General features: G+C 45.7%; 1 protein-coding gene across 1 annotated transcript in view; it reads right to left on the bottom strand.

The window, feature by feature from the left end:
• ST6GALNAC1 (ST6 N-acetylgalactosaminide alpha-2,6-sialyltransferase 1) overlaps positions 1 to 22,556 on the bottom strand; it is a gene marked incomplete at both ends in the record, with an annotated part of 243,784 nt that overhangs the window by 77,600 nt on the left and 143,628 nt on the right. The window contains one exon of the mRNA XM_082272737.1: positions 3,628 to 3,796. Within this exon, the coding sequence (XP_082128863.1) occupies positions 3,628 to 3,796 (169 nt within the window). The remainder of the gene's footprint in view (positions 1 to 3,627; positions 3,797 to 22,556) is intronic.

The following is a 22,556-nucleotide window of genomic DNA, read 5'->3' as shown; positions in this document are numbered from 1 at the left end:
GCCGAGAAGTGAACTGAGAGAAAACTTCTCAGTTTACTAAACGTACACCTTAATTTGAAGACAGAATGCATTTACTGGCTTTGTTTAAAAATAATTGCATTGAACACATAACTGGATCTAATGGTGTGAATCTGTCCAGGTTTGGTCTGCAAACACATTGATGTTTGCATACTTTGTAGCAAACCACAAGTCGGTAGGTGGCAAATCTTGTCATTCTAGTTATTTGCAGGGCTACCAAGCATGCTATTGTCAAACAAAAGGCATGGAAAGCTGGACACTGCCAGGGAGAAGATGCACCAGTTCCCCAATTAACAAAAAAAAAAAAAAAAAACAGTATCTCCCTAAAAAGCATTCTCAGATATCCCTAGGGGCTCATGCACACTGGGCATTTGAATTTTTTTTTTTTTGATGTTTTATTTGTCACTCTGATGTACCAATAAACTACACTTTAACAAGTTCAGTGTTGCTGACTCTCTCTACTACCATTTGGATTTTTCATGATAGGAAAAGGCATTTAAAAAAAAAAACATTTATAGAGGAGCTATTATTTGAGGCTAATATGGGCTTTAATGGTACTGTATAAGGACCTCAACACATGGATAAATGTATAAAAAGTAATATGTATTACAACAGTTTCTAAAAAAAAACCACACATGTAAAAGACAAATAGTGCCACAGGGTCCGGGAACCCATGGGGCAAAATGTATCTTATATACATGTTCTTAAAAAATTGTTGTAATAAATATTACTTTTTATACATTTATCCATGTGTTGAAGTTCCATTTTTGCTTGCATCCACATGATTGGATGATAAAAGTAAGCAGAGCTTCTGCTCTTTTACTAAGCTCCGAAGCAACTGCACTTGCAGAGTACACCTGCACTTTGCAAAGTGCACAGTCTATTTGTCTTCAATAAATTATCCCATAGGCTCAGGTAGAGGTGATTTTGCAGGCAGAAAAAAAAATCAAATGCCTGTAAAAGAGGCATTTTTTATACCCAGTGTGCATGAGCCTTACAAGTGACAATATGCCTATTGTGAACCCACATTTTTAAAGAAAGGGTCTTTTATCCATTCCTTCAAGGTATTGGCTCATAACTTTGCTGATCTGGGGCAAAGGCTATCTACTGACTTTTAGGTTGTTTTTTTATGTTTGGTTGCCAACCTGCAAACCTTTTGGACAATGTTTGTGATTCCCAGGGATTCGCCACAAACCTATGGTAGAAATGAACCCAAACTTTATCCCTAATAGTGATCTCTGTTAATTTAGACCCCTGGGGGTCACCCTGGAGTAGCACCCTCCTAGATAGGTGTTTGGGAGTGCATAGTTTTTGGGTTTCCCTGCTTAACTGTCAGGCAAATTTAAGTACTCTCTGCCTATCAGGGAGCAGTGATCCATTGATAGGATCTGCTCAGTGTGATCAGATGCTGCTCATATTGTCTGCCTGTTTCACACTGGTCCAATAGGACGGGGCATATTGGATAGTGGAAGAAAACCTGACAAATGGGAGCATGGGTGTGGATACAGCCCTGGCCATTGGCAGAGGAAAGTGTCTCAAGGCATGCTGGGTGACTGTATTTATACCACGAGAGCTCGTGTGCATAGGGTCTTCGGCTGGAGAGCTGGGTCCCGGAGGGAGGGGGGTCACTGCCCCTCCTCTGTACAGGCTGCCATGTGACCTTGGGTGGTGGACCTGAGGTCCTGAGTTGCAGAAGCTGCAATCCAGATGTCCTGCAGAGCTGACTGAGAGGGGTATATACCTGGTAGGATCTGTTCCTAGTTACTGTGAGTACAGATCTATGCCTAGGGGCCTGTTCGGTGAGGGCCATCCCTTTTAAGCTAATGAAGTCACTGGACGGGTGCCAGCTTAAGAGGATACTGGTTAGTGTCCTACAGAATCAGTGTTCATTGAGTCTGCTGCCAGAGCTAGCAAATTACTTATTCTTCCATACAAATGCAGTATAGTTCCGCAGATGATCTGTTATTCAGTTCAATCAAGTGAGGCAAAGTGAGAGTTGTCCTACTCTGTGCATACTTAAAGTTGGAGTAACCCACTAATTCCTTCTCCTATCTAAGTTCTACCAATAAATAAAAAAAAAAATCCCCTAGACTGGTCATTGGATAACGAGCGGAGTGTGTACCTGGACGAATAAAATACCCAAGCAACTGGCTGCAGGGTAATCAGAGGGAGACCCAGGGAAATCTATACTCAGAAACCCCTATGGGGGCATTGCTATATTTGGGGGTCATTGTCTGGGATTACTCTTTGATTTATCACAGTTGTTCCTACCCACAATGGTCGAATACAGTACCCAAGAAAACATTATGTCTTATTGTGTGGATTGCGGGAGTATAATCGAAGAAAGGCTGTGTTGTACAATAGAGGAGAACGTCTGCTTTACAGTTACCAGTACAACTACATTCCCAAGTTATGACCAAGAGAGAGTTAACCCGGGGCGTGAGAATTGGTGCATCAGGGGTTGTGATAATGTATGTGTTACGGAAGAAAATGTCTGCTACACAGTCAGTAGTAACAGGATATCTCTCAGCAGAGGCAGTAAAGTTCAATTGGCACATGAGAGGTGTGCAGCCAAAACTAAAGCAGAGGCAGGTGAAGCGGCTGTCTGTGTTTCTGTTGCAAGGGACGCTATCTGCTTCACAGTGCAGTTCATGTATACTGAGCAACGTTTGTGTGGCAGCAGCGAAAGGGTTGCTGCACCGCGAAGGAAAGCGCATGCCAGAGTGATCTGCTCAACAGGAGGAGCCACTATCAGAGTCAGCTAGTCTCGCAGACCGCCAATCCGGTGATTGGGAGGGAGATGTGACGTCACTTCCACCGCCAGGTGTAGCTGAGAAGGAGACAGGTGTGAGGAGCAGCAAGATGGGGGACGCTCTAAGGAAAGTGATGGAGGAAATAGAGAGCAAGAGAAATGCTTGGTGTAAAGAAGCTGTCTGGGACTTTCTATGTTCCATCTCTGTTCCTTGCTGGAGTCTCTTCTAGAAGTGAAGGTGCAGGTATTTTTTGGTGGGGACCTGAGCATTGGCAGTCCATAAAAATTAATAGTGTGCCTTAATGCAATGCGCATGCAATATGACACATGCTACAATGTACGCAACGCACATGAACAAAAAGGTGTGAAAGGGGCCTTTTGACGCATTTACTCCTGCTGTGCTATGGTGTGTTAAAGGTGTGGTATATTAAAAAAAAATTGGTTGGAGCAGGGTGGGTGAGAGGGATGGAGGGAACTAACGTTGCTTGGAGAAGGACTTTAACCTCTAACTCAAAAGTTGCCACCTTTGCTAGCAGAGGAGAGAAGTCAAAGTCCCTCCTCCAAGTTATTCAGATATTTTTCGCACAGCTGTTTTAAGGAAGAACTTTCATAGCACAAAAAACTTGCATAAAGCTCAACCAGCTGGCTGCAAGTAGTAAATATGAAATAGTTTTATGTAATATTTACCTTATTGAGAAGGAATAAAACAGTCAAGTTTTATTTTTTAGTGCAGTATATATTATGTATGAAAAATAATGTAAATGTATTCTTATATGATAAATGAATTACCTTACATAGTTACATAGTTAGTCTGGTTGAAAAAAGACACAAGTCCATCCAGCTCAACCAATAAATACCTGTGTAGTTTAATTCCATCCAGCCATACGGAGGAATAAAGTGTCCAAGTCTGACCCATTCATTATTACTGATGTGATGAGAATCCATAAATATGGTGATTTTTGGAAGAAATTTCTCTTTTAGCCAAGATGAATTTTGAGCCTTGATTTTTACAGATATAGGGCAACTCTGAAGAGAAAGGAAATAAGAATATAAACACATAAATATATAGTCTTATGAGCGATTTCTTGATATATATTGTACGTTTTAAAGTGATTAGCTTGAGGTAAATTATTGTATTAATAGGTGTTGGTTTCTTTAAAACCTTGTATTATGTATATATATACTGCTCAAAAAAATAAAGGAACAATTTGAAAACACATCAGATCTCAATGGGGAACAATATTATGCTGGATATCTATACTGATATGGACTTGGCAATGTGTTAGGATCGAAAGGATGCCATATAGTTTGATGTAAATGAAAATTATAATATTACAGAGGGCTGAATTCAAAGACACCCTGAAAATCAAAGTGAAAAAATGAAGCAGCAGGCTAGTCCATTCTGCTGAAATTTCATTGCAGCAATTCAAAATGGTACTCAGTAGTTTGTATGGCCCCCGCGTTCTCGTATGCATGCGTAACAACGTCGGGGCATGCTCCAAATGAGATGACTGATGGTGTCCTGTGGTATTTCTTCCCAGATTTGGACCAGGGCATTACTGAGCTCCTCAACAGACTGAGGTGCAACCTGGAGTCGTTGGATTTACCGAAACATAATGTCCCAAAGGTGTTCTATTGGATTTAGATCAGGCGAGCGTGGGGGCCATTCAATGGTATCAATTCCCCAATCCTCCAAGAACTGGCTGCATACTCTTGCCACATGAGGCTGGGCACTGTCATGCACCAGGAGGAATCCAGGACCCATTGCACCAGCATAGGGTCTGACAATGGATCCAATGATTTCATCCCAATACCTAACAGCAGTCAGGGTGCCATTGTCTAGCCTGTAGAAGTCTGTACGTCCCTCCATGGATATGCCTTCCCAGGCCATCACTGACCCACCACCAGATCGATCATGCTGAATGATGTTACAGGCAGCATAACGTTTTCCACAGCTTCTCCAGACCCTTTCACATCTGTCACATGTGCTCAGCGTGAACCTGCTTTCATCTGTGAAAAGCACAGGGCACCAGTGGCGGACCTGCCAATTCTGCCGTTCCTTAGCAAATGCCAGTTGAGCTCCACAGTGCTGGGCAGTGAGCACAGGGCCCAAGTCTGTTTCTGATTGTTTGCTCAGACACATTCACGCCAGTGGCCTGTTGGAGATCATTTTGTAGGACTCTGGCAGTGCTCATTCTGTTCATCCTTGCATAAGGGAGCAGATACTGGTCCTGCTTATTGGTAAAGGACCTTCTACCTCCCTGGCCAGTTCTCCTAGAGTAACTGCCTGTCTCCAGGAATCTCCTGCATGCTCTTGAGACTGTGCTGGGAGACACAGCAAACCTTCTGGCAATGGCACGTATTTATGTGCCATTCTGGAGGAGTTGGACTGCCTGTACAACCTCTATAGGGTCCAGGTATTGCCTCATGCTACCAGTAGTGACACTGACCCTGGCCAAATGCAAAACAGTCAGAAAAGCTGAGCAGGGGAAAAAATGTCAGTGGACTCTACCATTCCTGTTTTGGAGGTTGTCTCATTGTTGCCCATGTAGTGCACCTGTTATTAATTTAATTAACACCAGAGCATCTGAAACTTATTAACAACCCTCTCTGCTGCTTAAGATCTTTTAGACCCCAGATCCCTCAATAAAGAGCACCTGTCACTGCCTATTACTGTCACAAGGGAGGTTGACATTCCTTGTGACAGCAATTAAAGTGATCAAAACTAATTTTTTTTTTAAATGAATAGTGTAAAAAAATAAATAAATAATAATTAGGAAAAAAAATATTTAAAGCGCCCCATCCCTCCGTGCTCATGCGCAGAAGCGAACACATACGCAAGTCGCATCCGCGTATGTAAACGGTGTTCAGACCACACATGGGATGTATCGCCATGATCGTTAGAGTGACAGCAATAATTCTAGCACAAGAACTGCTCAGTAACTCTAAACAGGCAACCGTAAAATATTTTAAAGCGTCAGCTAACTATGGAGATTTTTAAGTATCGAAGTTTGTTGCCATTCCACAAGTGTGCGCAATTTTAAAGCATGACATGTTAGGTATCTATTTACTCTGTGTAACATCATCTTTCATATTATACAAAAAATTGTGCTAACTTTACCATTTTTTTTCTTTTAATTTAAGTGTAAAATTCCATTTAAAAGATCACTGTGCAAATACGGTGTGACATAAAATATTGCACTGATCGCTATTTTATTCTCTAGGGTCTCTGCTAAAAAAAAATATATCTAATGTTTGGGGGTTCTAAGTAGTTTTCTAGCAAAAAATACTGATTTTAACTTGTAAGCGAAATATGTCAGAAAAAGGCTTAGTCTTCAAGAGGTTAAGACACTAGCCAGTGTCCCCTTTAGCTTACACCCAGTATGCTGACTTCTAGCACCAAGAGGGGGATTTAGTAACCCCAGTCTCTATGATCCCTTTAGGGGGTCTGTACTCACAGGGCCCTGGCCACAGGTCACCTTCCTCCATGATACCTGACAGGATCTGTGGACATCCTCCCTCAGTCAGCTCTTAGGAGAACCATTAGTTTCAGCTTCAATGTTTCAGGCTCTCAGTTCGCCCACCTGAGGCCACATGGCACCCTGTGCTGAGGAGGGGCGGCAGGCCCCCTTCCCACCTGGACCGCTCTCTGTAGAGGAAGACCCAGAGCCCGTGTGCTCATCAAATATAAATACAGTAACCCAGCATGCCCTTGGGCACCTCCCCTTTTAATTGGTTAGGGCTGTATGGATATTCATGCTCTCATCTGCATGGTTTCCACTGACTGTCTAGCACATTCCATAGCTCCTAAACCAGTGTGAACTTCAAGACAGCATGAGCAGCACCAGAGCACACTGAGCAGACTTTGCTAAGCAATCACAGCTCTCTGTTAAGCAGACCGCACATACATTTCTCTCTTTTAGGCAGAGAAACCAACAACTATGATACACTCACTCTAGCATCTACCTAGGAGGGCGCTACATAAGAAAATAAAACATGATTAAGAATTAAATAAACATAAAAACTAAGGTCTGGCTACTGAAAGAACTGTAATGGGGAAAATCACAATGCTAACACAAGAATAACTAGTAGTGCACCAACCTCTACAAACAGTCCCTGATAAATGAAATGGTAAAAGACAGTTCTTCATGTAAATAAAAATGCACCTAGCAAATTGAGTATTGGCGATAGCGGGAATAAAACTAGTTTTCTTCTTTGGGTTTAAATGAGGATCTAGTGTTCTCTAGGCTAGATATTTTGGATTTTTTTATTCACCATGTCACCTTTTCTTGGTGGCCCGTTTTATGGATATATAATTATTTGTTTCTTTTCTTTTTTCCACTTATTATTATTAGTGGTTTAATATGTATTACAATAAGTTACTGTATATTGTTTCTTCTGTATGCCTTATCTTGAAACTATGTTTTTTATTTCTATGCTTTATAGAGTGTGAGCCGAGCCTTACCTAGTGGAGTAAGGCTTGGTTCACAATGCTGCGACATGAGATCTGACTTGTGAGACCCCAAGTCGCATAACATGTCAAATTCAATGTTTCCTTATGGGAGCCATATTAACTAGGGTTGAGCGGACACCTAGATGTCCGTGTTCGACGGGTTCGGCCGAACTTTATAAAAAAAGTCCGGGTCCGTGTCCCGGACTTTTACCGAACTTTTCCCGGACACCGAACCCCATTGAAGTCAATGGGGACCCGAACTTTAAGGCACTAAAATGGCTCTAAAACACCAAAGGAAAGGGCTAGAGTGCTGCAAATGGCAGCAAAACGTAATTAAGAGCATGGCAAGTGCTCTGCAAACAAATGTGGATAGGGAAATAACTTAAAACAACAAAAAAAAACAGAAAAATAAAACAATGTTCTTCTTCATCTCTGAAGTACGAGGCCCATATGGAGTAGGAGGGAGGTTGAGGTGGTGGTGGATGTGGCAGTGACATAGGCATGCGCACAGGGTGTGCCGGGTGTGCCTGGGCACACCCTAATCACCTAGGGCACATAGCATTGCCAGTGAGGAGATGGGAAAGATCTCCCTCGGACCTGCTCTGCTCTATTTCTCTTTGCCTACAGGTACATGGCCCCGATACATTACTCTCCCTGCTGGCAAATACATGCATGTGTATTTCAACTTTGGGGTGCACACCTTAATGCAATAGGCTGCGCACACCTATCGGTGGTGTAGGTGGAAGCGACGGTGGAGGAGGACCAGGGCCGGATTAAGAGCATCATGGGCTTGGTGCTGAGGATTTTGAAGGGCCTTAAGGGCCGTGCCTTGCCATGCACCCAGAGGAGGAAGGGTGCAGCCATGCATGCCTAATTCAACATGGGATGCTGTCTCTGAAGCCCATAAACACATCCATGCATCGGCAACTGTCCCTCCTTGTCCGGCCTTCGCGCTGTGTGGGGAGGTTCTGAGGGTGCTGCCTGGGGAAGCGAGCATAGAAGCCAGACTTCTGTGTTTACAAGTGACAGAAGAGCGGTAACAGTGAATATGGCCAACCCGGGGCCTATATAAAAGGTAGGGGCCTGGAGCTGCAGCTCCAATAGCCCCTACGTTAATCTGGCCCTGAGGAGGAGGACGAGGTAGCCAACACTGCTTCTTTTCACAAATTTTAAATGAGGGTACACACCAAAAGAGTGAGAAAGAGCAAAAATGGAACAATGGGTGGGTAAGGTCGGTATCCATTGCTATTCTGCACAAGGTACGGAAAAGTCCCGTGGGATCCATGCCTGGTTCATTTTAATGAACGTGAGCTTGTCCACATTGTCTCTGGACAGGCGGCTGCGCTTGTCTGTTATAACGCCCCCAGCCGTGCTAAATACCCGTTCAGATAATACACTGGCTGCAGGGCACGCCAGCACCTCCAAGGCGTAAAGGGCAAGCTCAGGCCATGTGCCCAATTTGGAGACCCAGAAGTTGAAGGGGGCAGACCCCTCATTCACTACATGTAGGCGTGTGCACACATACTGCTCCACCATGTTGGTAAAATGCTGCCTCCTGCTAAGACGTTCCATCTGAGCTGCTGGTGCTGCTGTTTGTTGTGGCGTGCTGACAAAGCTTTTCCACATTTCGGCCATGCTAACCCTGCCTTCTGAGGTGCTGGCGGTGCCCTGGTTGCGTTGGCGACCTCCTCCTCCTCCTCCTCCTCCTCTGCCTTGTGCTTCCACTGCGGCCCCGCTGTCAGATGGGAATGCCAGCAGCATGGCGTCTACCAGCGTGCGCTTGTACTCGCGCATCTTGCGATCGCGCTCCAGTGAGTGAATTAAGGACGGTACGTTGTCCTTGTAACGGGGATCCAGCAGCGTGGCCACCCAGTAATCAGCACAAGTTAGAATGTGGGCAACTCGGCGGTCGTTGTGGAGACACTGCAGCATGTAATCGCTCATGTGTGCCAGGCTGCCCAGAGGCAACGAAAGGCTGTCCTCTGTGGGAGGTGTATCGTCCGTGTCCTTTGTATCCCCCCAGCCACGCACCAGTGATGGCCATGAGCTGGCCTGGGTGCCACCCTGCTGTGAACATGGTTCCATCTCCTCCTCCAGCTCCTCCTCCTCCTCATCCTCCTCATCCTCCAGAACTGTGCCCCTGCTGGACAATTGTGTCCCTGGCGTTTGTGTGTGCAGGAACCCACCCTCGGAGCCCCTTGCGAATGACTGCCCTGAAAGCCTTGGAAATGTTACCTCTTCATCCTCCTCCTCCTCCTCCTCCTCATCCTGTGCCACATCCTCTTCCATCATCACCCGAATTGTTTTTTCAAGGAGGCATAGAAGTGGGATGGTTAAGCTGAGAACGGCGTCATTGCCACTGGCCATGTTGGTGGAGTACTCAAAACAGCGCAACAAGGCACACAGGTCTCGCATGGAGGCCCAGTTATTGGTGGTGAAGTGGTGCTGTTCTGCAGAGCGACTCACGCGTGCGTGCTGCAGCTGAAACTCCACTATGGCCTGCTGCTGCTCGCACAGTCTTTCCAGCATGTGCAAGGTGGAGTTCCACCTTGTGGGCACGTCACATATGAGGCGGTGAGCGGGAAGGCCGAAGTTACGCTGCAGCGCTGCCAGGCGAGCAGCAGCAGGGTGAGAACGCCGAAAGTGCGCACAAACGGCCCGCACTTTCTGCAGCAGCTCTGACATATCGGGGTAGTTTTTAAGGAACCTCTGCACCACCAAATTCAGCACATGCGCCAGGCAAGGGATGTGCGTCAAACCGGCTAGGCCCAGAGCTGCTATGAGATTTCTCCCGTTATCGCACACCACCAGGCCGGGCTTGAGGCTCGCTGGCAGCAACCACTCATTTGTCTGCTGTTCCATGCTCCTCCACAACTCCTGCGCGGTGTGTGGTTTGTCCCCCAAACAGGCAAGTTGTAAAACTGCCTGCTGTCGTTTACCCCTGGCCGTGCTGAAGTTGGTGGTGAAGGTGTTACGCTGTCCGGATGAGGAGGCGGTAGAGGATGAGGAAGCGGAGTAGGAGGAGTTAGGAACAGGAGGCAAACTGAAGCGCCCTGCAATCCTCGGTGGTGGAAGGACATGCGCCAAATTGCTATCCGCCTCAGGCCCATCCGCCACTGCATTTACCCAGTGTGCCGTTAGGGAGATATAACGCCCCTGACCGTGCTTACTGGTCCACGTATCGGTAGTTAGGTGGACCTTGGCACAGATGGCGTTGCGCAGTGCACACCTGATTTTTTCCCCCACTTGGTGTTGCAGGGAAGGGATGGCTTGCCTGGAAAAGTAGTGGCGGCTGGGCACGACGTACTGTGGGACAGCCACCGACATAAGGTTTTTAAAACTGTGCGTCTCCACCAGACGGAATGACAGCATTTCAAAGGCCAATAATTTTGAAATGCTGGCATTCAGGGCCAGGGATCGCGGGTGGGTAGGGGGGTACTTCCTCTTCCTCTCAAGTGTTTGGGAGATGGAAAGCTGAACGCTTCCACGGGACATTGTGGAGATTGTTGTTGGTGACCCAGGTGGTGGTGTTGCTGACAGATCGTCTGTTTGCGGGGTGGCAGGTGCCGGTATCACTACAGATGTGGCTGGAGCGGCCGAGACTGCAGCAGAAGAGGAAGCAGGATGAGCCAGAGACGTTTCTTGGTTTTGAAGGTGTGTACTCCACTGCAGCTCGTGCTTTGCACTTAGATGCCTGATCATGCAGGTTGTGCTCAGGTTGAGAAGGTTTATGCCTCGCTTCAAGCTCTGATTGCACAGGGTGCAAACCACTCGTGTCCTGTCATCAGCACATTTTCTAAAGAACTTCCACGCTAGAGAACTCCTTTGAGCTGACTTTGGTGCGCTCGTTCCCTTGCTGCGTTGGGCAGTAGCGGGCGTAGTGTCTAGGGCACGGCCGCTCCGCTTCTGCACCCTGCTCCCTCTTCTGCTGTGCTGGTGGCTCTGTGCGACCACCGCCTCTTCCTCCAAACTACTCAGGTCACCTGCATGACGTTCATTCCATGTGGGGTCGAGGACCTCATCGTCCTCCACATCATCTTCCACCCAGTCTTCACCCCTGCCCTCCTTGTCGGTCTCCACAATGCTGAACGCCGCAGCAGTTGGCACCTGCGTTTCGTCATCATCGGAGACGTGCTGCGATGATCCTTGCATGTACTCATCTTGAGAAATAAGTGGTTGGGCATCGCTGCACTCAATCTCTTCCACTTCTGGGGCAGGGCTAGGTGGATGGCCCTGGGAAACCCTGCTGACAGAGTCATCAAAAAGAAGAAGAGACTGCTGTATGGCTTGGGGCTCAGACTGCTTGCCTGATTTGCAAGGGGGTGAGGTGAAAGACGGTTGGACATCGGCTGCAGGTGCCAACTGTGACCTTTCTGCAGTAGACTGGGTGGGAGACAATGTGAAGGAACTGGAGGCACTGTCAGCAGCAAACCAATCTACTATCGCCTCCACTTGTTCTGGCCTCATCACTTCTAGGGGCGTATGATGCCCTACCAAATACTGATGCAGGTTCTGTCGCCTACTCACACTTGAGGAAGGTGTTTCACTTGTGCGTGTAGCTGGCACAGATCGACCACGTCCTCTCCTTGCAACAGGAGCTCTACCAGCAGCACCACGACCCAGGCCACGGCCCTTATTTGACGGTCTCCTCATATTTCTGTAATTTAAGATCTTGCCCTAGAAAGGTTTTTATTGAATAGCGGAATAGGAAATATGATCCAAAAAAGTGTATGTATCTCGCACGTACAAAACCACACTAGGCCCCAATTACTATTGTTTCTACCCCTAAAAGGATGGATGAGGAGTAGGAGGAGTATGGAACAGACAGCACCCTCAAATCTTCAGAAGTATGAGATGAACCTCAAAAACTTGGAAAGGTGGATCTCACACGTACCGACACAGACTATCCCGCAATTCAATTGATCCTCAAAGGTTTTTATTGAATAGCGGAATAGGAAATATGATCAAAAAAAGTGTATGTATCTCGCACGTACACCACCACACTAGGCCCCAATTACTATTGTTTGTACCCCTAAAAGGATGGTTGAGCAGTAGGAGGAGGAGTATGGAACAGGCAGCACCCTCAAATCTTCAGAAGTATGAGATGAACCCCAAAAACTTGGAAAGGTGGATCTCGCACGTACCGACACAGACTATCACGCAATTTAATTGATCCCCAAAGGTTTTAATTGAATAGCGGAATAGAAAATATGATCAAAAAGAAAGTGTATGTATCTCACACGTACACCACCACACTAGGCCCCAATTACTATTGTTTGTACCCCTAAAAGGATGGTTGAGGAGTAGGAGGAGGAGTATGGAACAGGCAGCACCCTCAAATCTTCAGAAGTATGAGATGAACCCCAAAAACTTGGAAAGGTGGATCTCACACGTACCGACACAGACTATCACGCAATTTAATTGATCCCCAAAGGTTTTAATTGAATAGCGGAATAGAAAATATGATCAAAAAGAAAGTGTATGTATCTCACACGTACACCACCACACTAGGCCCCAATTACTATTGTTTGTACCCCTAAAAGGATGGTTGAGGAGTAGGAGGAGGAGTATGGAACAGGCAGCACCCTCAAATCTTCAGAAGTATGAGATGAACCCCAAAAACTTGGAAAGGTGGATCTCACACGTACCGACACAGACTATCACGCAATTTAATTGATCCCCAAAGGTTTTAATTGAATAGCGGAATAGAAAATATGATCAAAAAGAAAGTGTATGTATCTCACACGTACACCACCACACTAGGCCCCAATTACTATTGTTTGTACCCCTAAAAGGATGGTTGAGGAGTAGGAGGAGGAGTATGGAACAGGCAGCACCCTCAAATCTTCATAAGTATGAGATGAACCCCAAAAACTTGGAAAGGTGGATCTCACACGTACCGACACAGACTATCACGCAATTTAATTGATCCCCAAAGGTTTTAATTGAATAGCGGAATAGAAAATATGATCAAAAAGAAAGTGTATGTATCTCACACGTACACCACCACACTAGGCCCCAATTACTATTGTTTGTACCCCTAAAAGGATGGTTGAGCAGTAGGAGGAGGAGTATGGAACAGGCAGCACCCTCAAATCTTCAGAAGTATGAGATGAACCCCAAAAACTTGGAAAGGTGGATCTCACACGTACCGACACAGACTATCACGCAATTTAATTGATCCCCAAAGGATTTAATTGAATAGCGGAATAGAAAATATGATCAAAAAGAAAGTGTATGTATCTCACACGTACACCACCACACTAGGCCCCAATTACTATTGTTTGTACCCCTAAAAGGCTGGTTGAGCAGTAGGAGGAGGAGTATGGAACAGGCAGCACCCTCAAATCTTCAGAAGTATGAGATGAACCCCAAAAACTTGGAAAGGTGGATCTCACACGTACCGACACAGACTATCACGCAATTTAATTGATCCCCAAAGGTTTTAATTGAATAGCGGAATAGAAAATATGATCAAAAAGAAAGTGTATGTATCTCACACGTACACCACCACACTAGGCCCCAATTACTATTGTTTGTACCCCTAAAAGGATGGTTGAGGAGTAGGAGGAGGAGTATGGAACAGGCAGCACCCTCAAATCTTCAGAAGTATGAGATGAACCCCAAAAACTTGGAAAGGTGGATCTCACACGTACCGACACAGACTATCACGCAATTTAATTGATCCCCAAAGGTTTTAATTGAATAGCGGAATAGAAAATATGATCAAAAAGAAAGTGTATGTATCTCACACGTACACCACCACACTAGGCCCCAATTACTATTGTTTGTACCCCTAAAAGGATGGTTGAGGAGTAGGAGGAGGAGTATGGAACAGGCAGCACCCTCAAATCTTCAGAAGTATGAGATGAACCCCAAAAACTTGGAAAGGTGGATCTCACACGTACCGACACAGACTATCACGCAATTTAATTGATCCCCAAAGGTTTTAATTGAATAGCGGAATAGAAAATATGATCAAAAAGAAAGTGTATGTATCTCACACGTACACCACCACACTAGGCCCCAATTACTATTGTTTGTACCCCTAAAAGGATGGTTGAGGAGTAGGAGGAGGAGTATGGAACAGGCAGCACCCTCAAATCTTCATAAGTATGAGATGAACCCCAAAAACTTGGAAAGGTGGATCTCACACGTACCGACACAGACTATCACGCAATTTAATTGATCCCCAAAGGTTTTAATTGAATAGCGGAATAGAAAATATGATCAAAAAGAAAGTGTATGTATCTCACACGTACACCACCACACTAGGCCCCAATTACTATTGTTTGTACCCCTAAAAGGATGGTTGAGCAGTAGGAGGAGGAGTATGGAACAGGCAGCACCCTCAAATCTTCAGAAGTATGAGATTGTGTTCACTGTACCCCACAAAGATTGTGTTCACTGCACCCCACAAAGATTGTGTTCACTGCACCTCAAAAAGGTTTTTGTTCACTGCACCCCACAAAGATTGTGTTCACTGCACCCTAAAAGGATTTTGTTCACTGCACCCCAAAAAGATTGTGTTCACTGTACCCCCCAAAGATTGTGTTCACTGCACCCCACAAATATTCTGTTCCCTGTACCCCACAAAGATTGTGTTCACTGCACCCCACAAAGGATTTTGTTCACTGCACCCCAAAAAGATTGTGTTCACTGCACTCCAAAAAGGATGTTGTTCACTGCACCCCAAAAAGGATTTTGTTCACTGCACCCCAAAAAGATTGTGTTCACTGCACCCCACAAAGATTGTGTTCACTGCACCCCAAAAAGATTGTGTTCACTGTACCCCCCAAAGATTGTGTTCACTGCACCCCACAAAGGATTTTGTTCACTGCACCCCAAAAAGATTGTGTTCACTGTACCCCCCAAAGATTGTGTTCACTGCACCCCACAAAGATTCTGTTCACTGTACCCCACAAAGATTGAGTTCACTGCACCCCACAAAGGATTTTGTTCACTGCACCCCAAAAAGATTGTGTTCACTGCACCCCAAAAAGGATGTTGTTCACTGCACCCCAAAAAGGATTTTGTTCACTGCACCCCAAAAAGATTGTGTTCACTGCACCCCACAAAGATTGTGTTCACTGCACCCCACAAAGGATTTTGTTCACTGCACCCCAAAAAGATTGTGTTCACTGCACCCAAAAAGGATTTTGTTCACTGCACCCCAAAAAGGATGTTGTTCACTGCACCCCAAAAAGGATTTTGTTCACTCCACCCCAAAAAGATTGTGTTCACTGCACCCCACAAAGATTGTGTTCACTGCACCCCAAAAAGGATTTTGTTCACTGCACCCCAAAAAGATTGTGTTCACTGTACCCCCCAAAGATTGTGTTCACTGCACCCCACAAAGATTCTGTTCACTGTACCCCACAAAGATTGTGTTCACTGCACCCCACAAAGGATTTTGTTCACTGCACCCCAAAAAGGATTTTGTTCACTGCACCCCAAAAAGGATGTTGTTCACTGCACCCCAAAAAGGATTTTGTTCACTGCACCCCAAAAAGATTGTGTTCACTGCACCCCACAAAGATTGTGTTCACTGCACCCCACAAAGGATTTTGTTCACTGCACCCCAAAAAGATTGTGTTCACTGCACCCCAAAAAGGATTTTGTTCACTGCACCCCAAAAAGGATGTTGTTCACTGCACCCCAAAAAGGATTTTGTTCACTCCACCCCAAAAAGATTGTGTTCACTGCACCCCACAAAGATTGTGTTCACTGCACCCCAAAAAGATTGTGTTCAAAAAGGATTTTGTTCACTGCACCCCAAAAAGATTGTGTTCACTGCACCCCACAAAGATTGTGTTCACTGCACCCCAAAAAGGATGTTGTTCACTGCACCCCAAAAAGATTGTGTTCACTGCACCCCACAAAGATTGTGTTCACTGCACCCCACAAAGGATTTTGTTCACTGCACCCCAAAAAAGATTGTGTTCACTGCACCCCAAAAAGGATGTTGTTCACTGCACCCCAAAAAGGATTTTGTTCACTGCACCCCAAAAAGATTTTGTTCACTGCACCCCAAAAAGGACGTTCACTGCACCCCAAAAAGATTGTGTTCACTGCAGCCCAAAAAGATTGTGTTCACTGCAGCTCACACAGAAAAATGGATGTGGATCACTGACACCTGCCTATCTCCTATCCCACACCACACAGCAATATCGATTGTAGTTTGTAGAACACAGTTTCCCTAAAATTCAGCAGCAGCCTCTCCCTAACAGGATTGAGAAGAGATCGTAGATCGGGACTAAGTGCAGACCCCACACAGCAATATCGATTGTAGTTTGTAGAACACTCTGACCCTAAAATTCAGCAGCAGCCTCTCCCTAACAGGATTGAGAAGAGATCGTAGATCAGGATTGAGTGCAGACCCCACCCCCCACACAGCAATATCGATTGTAGTTTGTAGAAGACACTGACCCTATAATTCAGCAGACTCTATCCCTAAAATGCCTACAACTCGCCCTGCCTAAACACTCCGACCTGTCCCTCAATTCTATCCGGACACAAATGGTTTTTTCCTGCCTGTCTTTCCCTAATCAGCAGCCAGCACGTTGATGTGTGCTCTGTCCCTGATCTAAGCAGCAGAATGAAGACGCTTCGGCTGCCTGGAACTTATAAAGACTTGGTCACATGCTTCAGACGGCCAATCACAGCTACTGAGACATTTGCAGGCATGGCTGGGATGGCTTAAGGCACACCAGTTAAACGATTGTTGATTGGCTGTTGAAAGCCCGCCATGAAAAGAGCGCCAAAGCATGCAAAACCCGGAAATAAAACGACCGAACACGGATTTTTACCCGAACATACAGTAAAGTGTCCGTGTCCGTGTTCGGGTACAAAAAATGCAATTATTCGGTACGAACACGAATAATACAGTCCGTGTTCGCTCAACACTAGTATTAACTGATACTACACAAGTCGCTCCAGCTTTAGAAAAGGTTCCTGCACTACTTGGGTGTGATTTCAGCCCTTGTACAGGCTCCTAAATCAATTCCAAGTTGGATCAAGTCGGAAGAAAGTTGCAGGGAAAAGTTGCAGGCAAAGTTGTAAGACTTTGCCATTGAAGCAGTGTGAACCAAGCCTAAGGGTGATACTCTAAGAGACAGATTTAGCTATGTGCTCATTTGTATATGCTTATTTAGTTCGTTAATCAGTGCATGGGGGGAGGGGCAGCAGTGATATCCCATGGAACATAGTCTACAATGTAACTCAGGCAGGCTTGATGGAAAACCGCTGTGGATACCTCCGGGTGGCGGATCCGCGGCACGTCTACACTGCTCCGGTGCGAGCAGCCACACTATCTGGTGGGAGGAAGCCACCCCACCCTACCGGCTGTTCCGGTCTGCTTTTGGCACATAAGATCCTTCCCCCTCCTGCCTGGTTCCCTGTTGTGATCATCTACACAGTTCCGGCTCACCCAGCGGCTCGGTCATCCTGTGACCCCCAGCAACGCCACAGATCTGGTTTGGAACACATTCTATTATGTTTTAATCATCACTATATAATTTTTTATAAATAAACTTTTCAAGGTTTTTCATCAAGCCTGCCTGAGTTACATTGTAGACTATGTTCCGTGGGATAGCGCTGCTGCCCCTCCCCCCATGCACTTACTTATGCTGAATCAGCATTAATTAGCAGCAGCACCACACGGTAATTTGACTTTATTCATTCCTGAGAGTGAGAGATATCACAGTTAGCGCTGGAAGTCCCTTTGTTGTTTGTTTTAGTTAGTTCATTAGTCTTAAATACTAGTTGGACATTGCTAGGAAATTGCTAAATGTTAGTCGTTACGGTTCTCCTCCACCATCACAGGAGTGAGATCGTTCTCTGATTTAAACCACCTCACATGCTTTTTCTCTCCCCTGATGCAGTAGCTCTGAGCTCAGCGTTTGAGAGCTCATTTACAGGTTAGTGAAGGTGAACAGTAATGACAAGGCCTCACCTAGCAGCATCCTAACAATGTCCTGGGAGTATTCCAGCCAGGCTTCATGAGGTACGTAAAAGGCCTACACTTATAGCAAGGGGGCATTATTCAAGTTGCACAGTTTGTTTTTATCTACAGACATCCCCGGATCTGCATAGGCAGTTTTTTGGTAAAGGTGAACTAACCCATTACAACCCAATCCTGACTATTATGGCTATGAATACTCGAGTACACATTCCTGTGGATAGGCTTGAGAAAGGATGAGTGGCTCCAAAATGTATTGTCTAGGTCAGGGGTCTCCAAACTTTCGAAGCAAAGGGCCAGTTTACAGTCTTTCAGAGTCTAGGGGGGCCAGACTGTGGCCAGTTAGGGTAGAAATTGTCCTGGTATCAGTGGAAGTAAATAGTCGCCCATCTTTTGATATTCTGGGAGGGGAATAGTGCCCCATTTTTGGTGTCAGTGATAGGAATTATGCCCCATTGTTGGTGTCAATTGGAGAAATAGTGTCTCATATCAGTGGGACGAATAGTACCCCAAGAGCCAGATAAAAGCAAGCAAAGGGTCGCAGTTTGGAGACCACTGGTTACATAGTTACATAGTTCATCTAGTTCAACCAATAAAAGAGAAAAAATAAAATCATACAATCCCATATACACAATCCTATACCCACAGTTGATCCAGAGGAAGACATAAAACCCCAGCAAAGCATGATCCAATTTTCTCCATCAGGGGAAAAAAATCCTTCCTGATCCCTGAGAGGCATTTAGATATTCCCTGGATCAACTTTACCTATAAATGTTTATACCCAGTTATACTATGTACATTTAGGAGAGAATCCAGCTCTTACTGTGAAGAAACCTTTCCGTATTTGGAGATAAAATCTCTTTTCCTCCAGACGTAAAGAGTGCCCCCTTATCCTCTGTGATGACGGGGGCATGCAGCGCAGTGATCAGGGATGAGGCTTGTCCCTCGGACAAAGCCCATCCCCGATCAGGGTCAACAGCCAATGAAATTTGGGTCTTTACCACGTGACCGGCTGTGTCCAATCTCAGCCAGTCACAGAATGTAAACAAGCCGCGGTAACTAGCTGTTACCGGTCTCTCTTCCTCGCACACCGATCTTGTGTGAGGAGGAGATTGCGGTAACAGCTAGTTACCGCTTACAGTGCACACTAAAACACACTGATTGGCCACCAATAAAGAGGACCTGTCACCAGCCCATCAAAGTACCTGTCACCAGCCCATCAGAGTACCCGAGATTGGATACAATCTTTCTGTACATTATGTATATGTTTTTCATATTTTTGATACTGTATTATGCATTTTTTGTTTTTACCTAGTGAGCAAATATTGTATGTTCTTCAACATGCTTTGGTCAATTGGACCATTTTCAATGCATCCACTGTCTAATTGATGTTATCCTCTACCATCTTTTGCATATAATTAAACTAGTCCACATTTTTGATTTTATCTCATGTGTATTGATTAATTTTGCATAATTTTTACTTTGTATATACCATATGGCCATGTTTGTTGCACACACCTCACTCAAAGTCCCAAACCTTCTCTCTTTTTCTTCGATATAGGGATGGAGATGCAAATGCTTTTTGCAACCTCACACAAAGTCCCACCTCCCCTTCCTTTTTAACAAGAATAAAAGTATTGCACCCAAGCACCATATTCCCTTCCCACAATCTATAATGATAAAAATCCCCCAAAAAAATAAAAAACAAACAATGATAAAATGGTTTCTAGTCCACCAAGCACAAAAGTATTGCACCCAAGCACCATGTTTCCATCCCACATTCTATAACAAAAAGTTATAAAACCCCCCTAAAAATCCCCATCATGTTCAAAAGGCCAATAAGGAGAGGCAGACGCTCACAGGCCACTAACAGAAGGCAAGCAGCCTCTGTGTCCACAGTAAAAAGTGGTGGTCGCGGACATGCTGCATCCTCTGCAGGTGGGGCACGCTTGTCCTTTTCTTTCGGTGCTGGCCGTGTTATTGAGGCACAACATGCAGAAGAGTTGGTGGAGTGGATAACTAAGACGTCCTCATCCTCCTCATCCTCTGTCACCCAGGCTCATAATAGTTTGCCTTCCACCGCAACTGCCAATGCAGACTATTCCACAGGCTCCTTGTCCACAGCTACTCCTTCCATAGCCCTACCATTATGCACAGAGGAGTCACCTGAATTATTTGATCATAGTGTCAGTTACATGATGCTGGTTGATGCGCAGCAATTTGAATGCTCCGATGTTGGTTCCCAGGTTGAAGAAGGGAATAATGTGAGCCTAGAGAGATGGGGTGACAAGTGACATACAAGAAACTAGCAGTCATGATTCCCCAGCTAAAGCATACTGCCAACTTTGCTCCAGTGATGAGGAGGGAGGGGATGATGAGGTCACTGACTGTACTTGGGTGCCTGAGAGAATAGAGGAGGAAAGTGAGGAGGAGGAAAAACTCCAACGATGTCCTCAAGGGGCAGGCTTAAGGGCAGTCACCCTATTGCGTGACACCATAGAGCTCCACAGGTGCAGGACACTGCAAACTCCCAGCTGACTTCCAAAAGTTCATTGGTGTGGGCTTTTTTCAACACATGTGCAGCAGACAGCAGTGTTGCTGTTTGAAATATCTGTCTGAAGGGGATCAAGCATGGCCAGAACACCAGCCGCTTGGGCACCACATGTTTGACAAGACACCAGCCGCTTGGGTACCACATGTTTGACATGCCATTCAGTCCGTTGGCAAAAGCACCTGAAAGACCTCATAAAAGACATCATAAAAAAAATGCAGACTTCTCCCTGCTCCTCATCTGGAATCTTTACCCCTACTATACCTCAAGTCTGCTCAAAAACCTGCGCTGAGAGGGATGATGGTATAGCAATGGGTGCCACAGGTACAGGCACAGGCACCCAATCTGCTAGCGGTACACCACCTGTTGATTTTACCACCAGGCAAATTTCACCCCAGTTGCTGAACCATAAAAAAATACTGTCCCAGCCATCCACATGCTCAGCGTCTAAATGCTAGCTTGGCCAAATTGTAGCACTACAACTGCTGCTTTTTCATCTGGTAGACTCTGCCCACTTTCGTGAATTTGCAGAATGTGCTGTACCACAGTGGCAGGTTCCACAAATACATTTATTTTCATGTAAGGCCATTCCAGCTCTGTACCGTCATGTGGAAGGCAATGTTTTGGCCTCATTTGACAGAGCAGCCAACAGCAAGGTTCCCATTACTGCTGACTCATGGTCCAGCAGGTATTGTCAGGGATGTTACATTTCCACGCTGGGTAACTCTGCTGGCAGCTGCGAAGGATGCAGGACAGGGTTTAGTGCTGGAGCTTGTTCCGCCACCACGCCTCCAAAAAGCACTTGGTGATTCTGCCACATCTGTCTGCTCCACCCCCTCCTCTTCTTCTTCCTCTATGGCCTCTTCTGCTGAATTGTTCTCTGAACCAGCAATGCTCCCTAAGATTTCAAGGGGCTATGCAAGCAGTCAGGCTAAAAGATGCCATACAGTGCTCAGTTGGTCTGTCTAGGGGACAGGAGCCACACCGGGGCAGAGATTCTGTCAGCTATGCAGGGGCTGGCTCAGAGGTGGTTGATGCCACGGCAGCTTGAGCCAGGAATGGTTGTATGCGACAATGGCACCAACCTTCTCTCCGCCCTCCGACATGGACACTTGACACATGTTCCATGCTTGGCACTGAATTTGGTGGTGCAGCCTTTTTTGAACAGGCTTGCAAGATCTTCTGAGGCAGGCCAGAAAAGTCTGTGGCCATTTCCGGCCGTCATACAATGCCAGTGCTCGGCTGGCTGACATTCAACGAGAATTCAATCTGCCCACCAACCGCCTCATTTGTGACATGCCCACCAGGTTGAACTCAACATTGGCAATGCTGCAGCGGGAGGTAGAGGAGGACTTCCTTTCCTCACAAGGACCCCTTTATGCAGATACCATTCCTGCGGGGTAGCAAAACATTACTAGTTGGCAACCCTTGATCCACGTTACAAGAGTAAAGTTGAAGAGCTCATCCTGCCTTCGCAGAGGGAGCAGAGGATGAAACATCTTAAAGATGCCTTGAAGAATAATTTGCGTAACACCTTTCCAGACACTGGGAGGTTACCATTTCCTGGACAACGCGTTTCTAAGGCTTCGTTCGGTCAAAGGCGGATTGGTGGAGACGGTGGCCGGCTGATCGATGCCTTTAAACAACTCTTTTTTTTTTAACAGAAACGTTTTTGTTAATTTCAAAAAGCAAGGTACAAACAAAAATACAGTGCTGTGTTCACATTAGACAATATCATAGGCAAGTAGAAGGGCAAGGTACAACATATGCAACAGTAACAGAAGATCTCCTGTATAGGCAACAGAGGCACAATATAGCTGGA

This window comes from Pelophylax lessonae, assembly GCF_965119305.1.
Source record: "Pelophylax lessonae genome assembly, chromosome: 11".
Lineage (NCBI taxonomy): Eukaryota > Metazoa > Chordata > Amphibia > Anura > Ranidae > Pelophylax > Pelophylax lessonae.
The sequence above is the reverse complement of the archived record's forward strand: the minus strand, read 5'-3'. Positions and strand labels throughout refer to the sequence as shown.